An 11,379-nucleotide genomic window follows, 5' to 3' on the forward strand; every position below is an offset into this window, starting at 1 on the left:
GCTGCTGCTGCTGCTGCTGCTGCTGCTGCTGCTGCGCTCAGTTTGCATGTAAACAACCCAGAGAAGTAAAGTATAGCCAGTTAGTTAGTGACAGAGCTTCATTCATTCATTCATTCATCACAGTAATGATCCACCGGCTGCTGCTCTTATTTTCCTAACGATCTCAAAAAAGAAACAAAAAAAACAGCTGCAGGCGGAAAAACAACACAACCGCGTCTGGTTTGAATGTTTGATTATAAAAAGACTGAAGTTTGGGTGGAGTGAAACTACAAGTGGCCTTAAAGGTCAGATAAAACAACCTCCCTGGTTTTAGTTTGACATGACACACTGACTGTACATCACATCCAGCTCCTCCTCGGACGTCAACGACACAACCACAAAATAAAACCACACACATCTGTGCAATGTGCAATGTGATCCAGTATTATTTTATCCATAAAACACTGTGTGATACATCAAACATGAAAAACAGGAGAGGAGACCCTCCGCAAGATGAAGCAGAAAGAACATGTTGGAAATTAATAATGTACACGTTTTCCTGTCAGTGTCAGAGTCAATACCAGCTGTTGGAGCCGATCTAACATCTGGTTTTGGTTTATTAGCAGACTGTACCAACCCAACTCTTTATAAATACGGCTCTGCTTGTCCCTAATTGTTCACCAAAAGAATAATAATAATAACCCAAAACGACCAGCTGAGCTAATTAAAGCCGCAGTATGTAACTTATTTGGCTTTTTATTAGCAAAAATCAAATATGTCTTTCATAAATACGTATTTCACTGAAGTGGAATCACACCCGCATACAAATGAAAGCTTTCTGGTTCCTTAGAATGAGTTGTTACAAGTCGTTACAAATACATAAGTGGGCGACGCACCGAACGGAGGCGGCCATGTTGCATCGCCATTTTTTTTACGTTAAGTGGCAGCGTGACCGTAGGTAACCACGGAAACTCACCAGAGCTGTCGGCTCGGGGAGAAAGTTTTCCAGGTAGCGCCTGTTAAAGGGACAACGAGGAGTTTCTATTTGGTTATAAAAAAGTATCACGTTAATGTGGATGAATCTACGTTACCCACACTTGTTAATGGGCCCATTTTCCATAAATATATGGTTTTGTCTCTATGGTTATTTTGTTATTATTAGTGGTGGCGGAAATGCTGGGCGAGCCGACCAGCGTTTCTTTACTTTCGGTAAATCGCTGTTTATGGTCGGAACTACGACGGTATGTGATCGTCTTCCAACCTCTGACTTTAATTATTGATGAATGAAAACATGAGTCTGTCTTGCGCCGGTCAAATAAATGTACGGTGTGCGCGGAGGCTCATAAATGTAGTGTGGAAACGCTTTGCTTTTCCAAAACTCCTCGTTGTCCCTTTAAAACTGTCACCACTGTGTAGTGTGAGGAAGAACGGAGGCACTGGTGTTGCATTCAGGTGCAGTCAGGCAGACGGCCGACGAGAGAAAAGCGGTAAAACGTGGGTCAGGTAAACGATACGACATCACCATGACAACATATCGTCACGCCTGTATTGTTCTGCCTCGTGCTGGCGGACCACTTGTTTACATAGACGCTTGTTTATCCTGTTACATGCAGCGTCTGTTGTCTGTCTGACGTCTGCCCGATTTCACGTGAATGCAACATCAAGAATACGTTACGATATGCAACCGCACCGCTAGATGGGGGGAATTCCTACAGATTATACCTTTAAGTTTCCACAGCGTGAGGAAAACAGAAGAAAAAAAAAAGAGAAGAAATGGGGGAGTTGAGAGTTAAAGGGCGACTGAGCTGCAGCAACGCCGCCGCCGACTGACTGTGGTGATAAACCAGAGTTCAGTTACTGATCAAACTGTGTGTGCGTCTGTCGGCTGCAGCCCGGAGCTAATGTTCACACACGTCCGTTAGTCTGAGTGGAAAACTTGAGTAAAAAAAACAAACTAAAAATACACAAACAAATGCACACGGAGCACGAAGCTACAGTCTGTTTGTTGTTGGGGGACAAAATCGGCTTCATGAGTCGCTCACATGTCTCAAATCACGGTCAGAAACCTGCTGGCCTGCGTGCGTGTCTGTGTGTGTGTCTGTGTGTGTGTGTGTGTGTGTGTGTGTGTGTGTGTGTGGAGTGTAATCTTTCCAAACCCAGAGCAGAGTGGTATCACGGTGAGAAAAGAGGCTGAACTGGTTTCACAGCTTTGACCTCTCCAACTCTCCAAACAGATTTTTTTTACATTAATTTACATAATTATCACAAAACTGTTCATTCTTCTGACTTGAAAAAACAAAACAATTAAATGTTTAAAAGTAAAGTCAAGGCTCCCTGTTTCTTCTTTGCTACCCACACACACACACTCTCTCTCTCTCTCACACACACTCTCTTACACACAGGCTTGGCACACTGAGGCCTGAGAAGATACGATATCTTTTGCAAGCACAGGAAAAGGGAGAGCGGGTTGAGTTGAGTTGAGTGTAAGTCCCGGCTGTAATGTGGCAAGCTGACATTGCTGCTGTTGCCAGAGGAGACGAACACTGTTGCAAAACCTGATTTACTCAGCAGCAGCACCACCACCACTGTGAACAAACTTTCTGCTTTTCAACAACGAACAACATCAAAAACTGACTCTCTAACGCTCGACTTTGCGGCACGACGGACGACGCCATGTTTAGTTTTTTTCTGAACGCTGGTGTCATTGTGGGCAGGTATAGAGGTCGAGCTCTCCCGCAGGGCGTCTGAAGGACGTTCCTGCAGGACTCTTGTGTTTACCCCTGCTGACCCTGCATGCTGGGCCTATATACTGTACGCCCACACTTCCCCGGACGTCTTTTATTTTTTCTTTTCTCTGTCTTCATGGAGGACACGTTCGCTTTCCACAGCCTCTGTTGTTCCTGACCCGGATTATTCCACCAGCCTGAAGCTGCGTGGACCGAAACAGTGCGAGCGTCTAAACAGTCAACACGCGTGTTTACAGCAAACGACTTCCCAGAGAGCCGAGACTTCTAGGACAAAATGGACGAACGAATGCATGTGTGTGTGTGTGTGTATGTGTGTGTGTGTGTGTGTGTGTGTGTGTGTGTGAGGTTTGTTCATTATCTCAGAGGTGTGTTACCCATCATGATCCCACACTGGAGCTAAATATTCACTAAGAAACTAAAACAGACGCTCTGACCTTTAACGGTGACAGAGGTGTAAAAGACAAATATAAGAAAGTTGTACGATGTGATGTGATGCTGTATTGATTCTTTAAAGCTCTGTATTGATAGTTTATCAATAGTTCACATGGTGACAGAAGTTTTTTTGTTGTATTTAGACCTTGTTGACGTTCTTCTTCCTCCGTTTATGCCATATGTTGATGGTGATAAGCCTGCTTGTGTGTGTGATAATCTGTTTTGCTGCTCCGTGTGTTTATTTGTATGATGTCCTTTATGTAAATGTAGAGTCGAATGGAAACTAATTTCCCTTCTGGGACGAATAAATCTAAGTCTAAGTCTATTTAAGCCTCTGACACCTCTGACCAGACTGCACAAAGTGTTGCAACAAGTGTCATGTATAACACTCTAACACTCTTGTTCTTCCTGTAGCACTTTTGAGATTTTACAGATGTTTATTCCTCTGTTTAATAAGTATTTACTATTTTGTAGGATGTTATACATAGGAAGTGTAAAGTCTGAATATACCAAAAATAAATATGTGTTTGTTAAGTTTTAGTTTAGTATAGTGAACTTTATTGTCAATCACACTATATAACAGTCAATTACACATGATGAGGGGATCGAAATTGCGTTTCCCCCAAACTCCAAATGTGCAAATTAACATTTACCACACACATATAACATAAAAGTGGACACAGACATCGACAATAATTAAATAAACACAGATATACAGACAGACGGACAATGGCCTATGATATTGTGGAGTTATAATAATAAAAAAAATGTGTGTATAACAACGTGTTTTTTAATATTATAAGAGGTTTACCACCTTGTTTATGGGTGTTTCCTGATGCATCATCATCATATCGCCACCCTCCCTCAGGATGTGAATCATCACATCATCAGATTCTTGCCAACAGCTCAAACATCACAGATCTCTAGTCTGTATACACTTTTGCAAAACTACTTCCCAAACTACTTACTACAGTACACACATCACTCATGCAATCGCTGAATCATATGAAATAATAAAACAAAACAAGACAAAACCAAAAAACGGCCCCTGAGCTCTTTCACTTCACTAGGTTACTGAGTTTCTACGATAATATTCGTCCTCGTCTGCTGCTCCGTCTGGACGGGAGGAAGTATGGGAACCTCTGTTGGCCAGCTGTCAGGGGAAGGAGGGGGGGTGAGGGGGGGCGAGGGGGGTCGACCCGGCTGAGTCATCCAGCCTGAGCTGCCTGAATTCAGCCGCCCACTGTTTCCTGGACCCCCAACACTTCACCGTCCCACTTTTCCTTACTGTAATCTACTGTCTCTCTCACTCAACACCGTCTCTAAACCAAATAAAAACTTCTCCTTTAGCCACATCACAAATCTGGACGGATCTAAACCTGCAACGTCATCATCTGTTGATATTAAATAGTACTTCCTTAAACTAAATAAAACGCCAATGTCCTTTTAAGCTGCTGCCTGCGATAGTTGTATATTTTAATGTGACGATGTGATGATGTGAAATGAGTCACAGTTCACGCTTTTTTTCACAGCTTTAAACTGAACTGTTTTGGTTTCACGGCCTCACATCTTCACTTCAATCACCCCAATATCAACTGTTCTCATCCATTAAAGCAGAAGTAAGCCATATGTTTGTGTTAATATAAGTCTTAAATAGTTGTATCTTCCGACAGCAATCACTTCTATAGAGTGTTTGGACCGAAACACGGGTCTGTCAGTCACTCTGCTCTGCTCTGAGCCGAGGAGAAAACTTTTCTTGTATCCTACAAGCTTTATCCAATAGATCCATGACGAGGGCGGGGGCTGCTAACTCCATCGGCTGACAAGAAGTTAGCCAAAACGACCGGATCACTTACTTCTGCTTTAAAATAACCTGCAGAAGACAACGCAGCAGCCACATACTGTAGTTAATATAGAGGTGCTGTTATTAGCAGCTAAAAGGGACAGATGTGAATCCAAAACGAAGCAAAAAAGGGCAAATATTGGACACGCAAACTCCAAACTGCTGTTAATGAGACTTAACATCTGTATAAACATCTGTATAAATTGTTTAAAAGGTGATAACAGGTTAGCAGCTCAACTTTGAGTTACTGCAGGTTTATATCTGTATTATTTGACATTATCCAACTGGAAATACACTTCTAACTCTTGATTTCATCTGTATTATGTTTAGAGTACGTGTCTCGTCTGTTTCATACACACACACGTCCTCGCTGAAACAATATAGTTTCTGGGCTAAAACTCCCAGACTCGAACGTGCCCTCTGGAGTTTTCTTGTAAACAAGCGAACGTGGTGTGTATCCTTGAGGTGTGACAAACATCTTGAAGGCATTTCCTTCCTTGAAACATTTGGAAAACCAACTTTTTTCTCCCCTCTGTGTGTTTTTTGTACTTTCACTGCCTCCGTCCGTCGGTCCGTTGTTATGTGTTTGCAATGCGGCGAATAAGTGTTAAATACAAAATAATGTGGCGTGAATCACCACGTTTGTGCGAACCCAACGTGCGTCAGTGGGCATGATGTAAACAAAACAAGGGGCCCCTCTTATGAAAACCTCTCTGCAGGTCAAAGACTTTCAACTGAGCCTTGTAATAATCAGAGATTTTATACTCGTTATCTGAGGTTTTAGGATGTTAAACTAATTCGTCTTTATGTGTTTCTTGGAAGGGAGCGTGCGGCCGTTACTCTGATGTGTCAGATCAAACTGTGACAGCGAAGTCGACTGCACACATATGTTCCCGTTAATTAAGCGCGAGGCCTTTGACTCCAGCTGTGCCACGACGGAGAGATCCTCCCGTCGTCGTCCCTCCGAGCGCTGACAGACGAAGCCCAGGCTGCTGCTGGACCAGAGGAGGAGGAGACGCTGCCACCTCTGTCCCGCCGTGTCCCACACACATACATCTGCTTTGTATTATAGCTTGTTGCCATGCAGGAAAAAACACAATTCTTTTGTAGTCTCTTCCAGCCAATCAGGAAGGGGAATTTGGGGGGTAGTTTCCTGTTTCCTGTGTTCCCCCAGACGCCTCGGATACCAAAAAGGCCCAGTAATAGTCCCCGCTTGGGTTTCCGAAAACCCCCCCAGTGTGTTCTTCTCCTTCAGGAAACCGACATCGTCATTGTCGTCGTCATCGTCATCATCATCTGGCAAAGCGTAATAACAAGTAATAAGTTTTCTCCCCCTCAGCTACAGATATGTGGCAGATTTTCAGCTGTGAGTCATCGGGCCGATGCAGCCTCGCGCCAAAGAAAAGGACACGGCTCTGATGAAAACAATGTGATGCAATACAGCGTATAACAGAGACGTTACAGGCAGCAGTGCACCATGGGAATGAGGCTGACAGCGAGTGTGTATACGACGACGACGACCGATGCTGCTGCTGCTGCTGCTGCTGCTAGGTAACGACACAAGTGTCAACGCAAACGTCAACTGCTTCACTCCAGTGTTTCCACTCCACCGGTGCTTCATGTCAGAGGCAAATATTTGACTTTTCATCTCCACTCCTCCTACTTTACTCAACGACTACCAATGATCCATCCACTCATGTTTTTGTCCTCATATCTGAGAAGATGAAAACACATATTTGTTGAAGCGAGAGACTATATTGTTTCATCTACAACCAGTGACGGACTGGCACCAAGAAGAGGCCCTGGCCTTTTTAACAGAGAGAGGCCACACATTACACAAACACTATATATATAGTATACAGTAACGGAGGTCCGCGGGTATCCACCTTTTTCCGAACGTCAAAAACGTAAGCCGGTTTTGCTCTTCCAGTGGAATTTTATGTTTACGTTTCCATGGTTTCGGTAGTCACGTTAAATGCATGGATTTTTTTTTTCTTTTTTTCAATGAAAATCTGTGAAACACATATGGATCAACACACCAGCTTTTAACAGTGGATATCACACAAATTGACATCCGTGTTAAAAACCAGCGTTAATAGATCCATGCGTTTTCCGCAACTATGACAATGACTGAAAACCATAGACTGTATATAGGCTAAAAGAAAACCAAGAAAACCATGAAAACGTAAACGTACAATTCCACCGGAAATGCAAAACCAGCTTCCGGTTTTGACCATAGATGACGTTCGTAAACTTGTGGATAGTCACAGTCACCAGGTACCAGTGAGGAGAAGTGACAGTGTGTGGCGGTTAGCGAAGTCAAACTCACCCATAAAGGACGTGCTAATCCACTTGCCAAGTGGTCATTGACCTCGCCACAAATATACATATACATAGCAGTGATCATAATGATGTTGAGACAAGAAAATGCATTGATATCCAATAGCAGGATTCAAACCCAGACTGGACCATAACTCTTGGCCATAGGACAAGCAGCCCTACCAGGTGAACTATATGTTACCACATATGCATTTATAACTGTGTTGTCACTCTTTTAGAGTTGGCCGGCCGTAAACAGCTGGCCCCGACCAACATTTTAAAGGGACAACAAGGAGTTTCTATTTGGTTATAAAAAAGTCTCACGTTAATGTAGATGAATCTACGTTACCCACACTTGTTAATGGGCCCATTTTCGATAAATATAGGGTTTGGCTCTATCGTTATTTTGTTATTATTAGTGGTGGCGGAAAAGCTGGGCGAGCCGACCAGCGTTTCTTTACTTTCGGTTTTGTGGCGAGTCATGAGAATAACGCCGCCGAATCGCCGTTTATGGTGGGAACTACGACGGTATGTGATCGTCTTCCAACCTCTGACTTTAATTCCTGATGAATGAAAACACGAGTCTGTCTTGTGCCGGTCAAAGAATTTCACGGTGCGCGCGGAGGCTCATAAATGTAGTGTGGAAACGCTTCGCTTTTCCAAAACTCCTCGTTGTCCCTTTAACCTTTTTTTAATGCAGCTACATCAGCACGGCTGTATCTTCACGCGGCCGCCTCGGTCGTGTCGTCACAGCATTTGCCCATATTTCCCCGGCTATGGCCAGTCCGTCCCTGTCTACAACAACACTCAGAAATGTGTATTATAATAATAAACAAGACTCACTGGGCTTCACCGATGACAATGTTGGGCATCATACTTCTTGTTTTTTACTTTCTGTGCCAGTTCGTTTGAAGCAGGTTTATTTCTAAGAAGAGCCGCTCTGCTGCGACAGAGCGACGTCCTCGTCTCTTTCACTTTTCATTCACAGCAACTCAGCGACTGAACTGTTCATTCACAAAGTGCAGCAAAACTAATGAGACCATTGTGATTTAAATATTACAACTCTCCCTGGAGTTACAGGTCTGAGCATATTATCTCACTGAGGCCGGACTATTTAATTAACTCCACCCGGGCTGATTCACTCTCCAGCTGTTTTTTTTTTTTTTCCTGTGGCTAATTTGAACAACAGCAGGTTTAAGGAGCTTTAAAATAAATTTAAAAAATCAAATAAATGTCTAGTGATGAGAGTGTTTCTTTCTAACGCTGGCTGGCATCACCACACGGCCTCACAGCTTGTCCGTGTGTTTGTTGTCATTTTTTTTTTCCTCCTCTGCTCATCCCTTCTGTCGCATGTTTAGAGTCAAAACAAACCGGACAGCACAGCCAGGACGAGACGGGTGCCAGATGTCAGCGAGAGAGAGAGAGAGACAGAGAGAGAAAGGAGACGGTCGCAAATGTCCCGTAATGACCTGAGTTATCAGTTTAGAGGAAATTATGGACTGTTTTGAATGATTAGATACTGAAAAGGCAGAAATATATATGTAAATGTTGTCTCACAGGTCACACAGACACTATAATGATCACTCTACAAACAGTTAGTTGAATTTCAACATTAAAAGTCGTGATGGTCACTGTATAAATGCTTCTCATTGTTAAGATTTGCAGATTTTGTTGCTTTTATATCATGTAAAAATGGAACAACTTAAAATTAAAGACACTCTAGGAAATTTTGTACAGGGAAAACAATCTTCAGATCAAAAATAATCCCAATTTTCCAATATAATGTGCTGATTTGGTCACAATATTGTCAGTATTATCTGTCCTTCATTATCTATTCCAGCCTCTGAGGTAGTTCACATGTGATTATGTAGATTAATGCAGAGTTTCCACTGTGTAATTACACATACATTACTAATTAACAGCCAGGAAATTAATTCCCTGACAGTTTCTGAATTGCACCACCACCACCACCACCACAGCAGCAGCGGCAGCAACGTCGCTCAGCCTCCATTCACAGATCTGCAGCAGCACATGCCTGCTATAAACCCGGGGAACCCACTGGAGACCAGCAAGATCTCTAAATATAGAAATCTAGGCTAACAATCAATAGCTAGACAGTGGAGCATAAAGCTGTTTGGAGGGAGGGGGGGATGGGGGGAAGGGGGAAGAGGAGGAAGAGGAGGAGGAGGGGGGGTTCAGTCAGTGGCATGAATGGCTGTCTGCAGCTGAGGTGTAATAATAATAAAGGTTTATTATTTGATCTCAATAAGTGCACAGAAACAGCTTTAGCAGGCATCTGGATATTTACAGCTGTGGAGACTTTGTGTCGCATACTGTGCTAAAATAAAATCGATCCAAGTCTCCGTGTGTGCGTGTATCTGTGTATCTATGTGTGTGTGTGTGTGTGTGTGTGTGTGTGCGTGTGTATGTAAGAGAGAGACACATGATCTGGATCCTAATGCCAGCTGCCAGGGTTCCCACTCCATTTCCACCACCACCACCAGCAGCCTGTGTTGTGAAAAATCTCTATACATTGTTGTTAGGCTATGTAGGCTATTTATGTATTTACTAAATCTATTTATTAACTTCCGTTTATATTCTCACTTGTACAGTTTTGCGGTTTTTACAGTGTGAGAGCCCCGGAGGCGAAGCGTGTGATTTGAATTACAATAACAGGGGCAGAACAAGACTGGTCTGCTCCCTCCAGCCTGCAGCCCCCTCGGCTCGGCCGCCGAGGGAGGCGCTCAGCTCAGCCTGGAGAGACAGAGAGAGAGGAGAGGAGAGGAGAGGAGGAGGAGGAGGGGGTAGGGATTTTTTTTTTTTTTTTCGCTTCTTACCTATTTTTATTTTAACGCTCTGGAAAACCCGGAGACCTTCCTCTTCTACCGCCATGCTTTCTCCCGTGGCTGGTTCCCTTTAGACGGCTGAATGTCGACGGTCCTCCACGGTCCCGGTCCGGCCTCTCTCTCTCCAGCGCGCGGATATTCCAGGGGTTTTGCACATCTATGCGCTCCGGACAGCGACCATACTCCCCGCTGGTGACTGACTGACTGACTGGCTGACTGGTGGTGGCGGTGGTGGTAGGTGAGAACAGGCGAGCAGCAGCAGCAGCAGCAGCAGCAGCAGCTTCGGCTTCAGTCCCGCAGCAGCAGCAGCAGCAGCAGCAGCGGCAGCAGCGGAGGTGTGGCCCGGCCAGACGCCGCCCACACTGGGGGGGTATGGAGGGTGAACAGTGCCCGGCTGTGACGGAGCTGGAACATGGTGGTGTTGTCATTGAGGAAAGTGAACAGCTGAAGCCCCGCCCACTTTCTGAATCAGAGAATCTCTCACTGCAAAAACTCAAAATCTTTCCAAGAATATTTGTCGTATTTCTTGTCAAAATGTCTCATTTCTAGTCAAAACTAATCCCTTTCCACTTTAAATAAGACTCGTCACAAAAAAATTAACTCGTTTTTAGATAATTTTACTTGTTTCAAACAAATTTTCACTTGAAATAAGTAGAAAAATCTTCTAGTGAAAGCAAGTTTTTTTGTGCTTGTAATAAGAAAGAAAAACTTGCCCCACTGTCAGATTCTTCTACTTATTTCAAGTAAAAATACACTTGAAAGAAGTAAAAATGTCTAAAAACAAGCTACTTTTTAATGTGATGAGTCTTATTTTAAGTATAATGAGATTTGTTTTGACTAGAAATGACATTTTGACTAGAAATAAAACAAATATTCTTGGTAAGATATTTGAGTTTTTGCAGTGTACATGTATAAAGAGCAGAGGTGGGTAGTAACGCGCTACATTTACTCCGTTACATTTACTTGAGTAACTTTTTGGATAAATTGTACTTCTAAGAGTAGTTTCAATGCAGCATACTTGTTACTTTTACTTGAGTACATTTCTTCAGAAGAAGCGGTACTTTTACTCCGTTACATTGAGCTTCATTCCGGTCGCTACTCGCTACTTTTTCTTATCGATCTAATGTGAAAATTGTTTTGTTTTAATGAGATACTTCCGAGCCTCTGTCACATGACTGCGTTTCACCAATCAGATGTAGCCACTCGCGACGTT

At 43.4% G+C, this 11,379-nt stretch overlaps 1 protein-coding gene across 4 annotated transcripts in view; it reads right to left on the reverse strand.

The window, feature by feature from the left end:
* Positions 1 to 10,649, reverse strand: part of rasa3 (RAS p21 protein activator 3) — a 62,268-nt gene extending 51,619 nt beyond the window's left edge. For 2 of the 4 annotated variants that reach the window (XM_085806070.1, XM_085806052.1), the window contains exon 1: positions 10,158 to 10,486. In XM_085806070.1, coding sequence (XP_085662196.1) covers positions 10,158 to 10,212 — 55 coding nt within the window. In that variant the 5' untranslated portion in view covers positions 10,213 to 10,486. Of the gene's footprint in view, positions 1 to 10,157 lie in introns of all 4 variants that reach the window. The other 2 variants (XM_085806081.1, XM_085806060.1) reach the window with 2 other exon arrangements.
* Positions 10,650 to 11,379: the final 730 nt, after the last annotated feature.

This window comes from Trachurus japonicus, chromosome 3 (genome assembly GCF_045865225.1).
Source record: "Trachurus japonicus isolate A0001 chromosome 3, Traja_1.0".
NCBI classification, from domain to species: domain Eukaryota; kingdom Metazoa; phylum Chordata; class Actinopteri; order Carangiformes; family Carangidae; genus Trachurus; species Trachurus japonicus.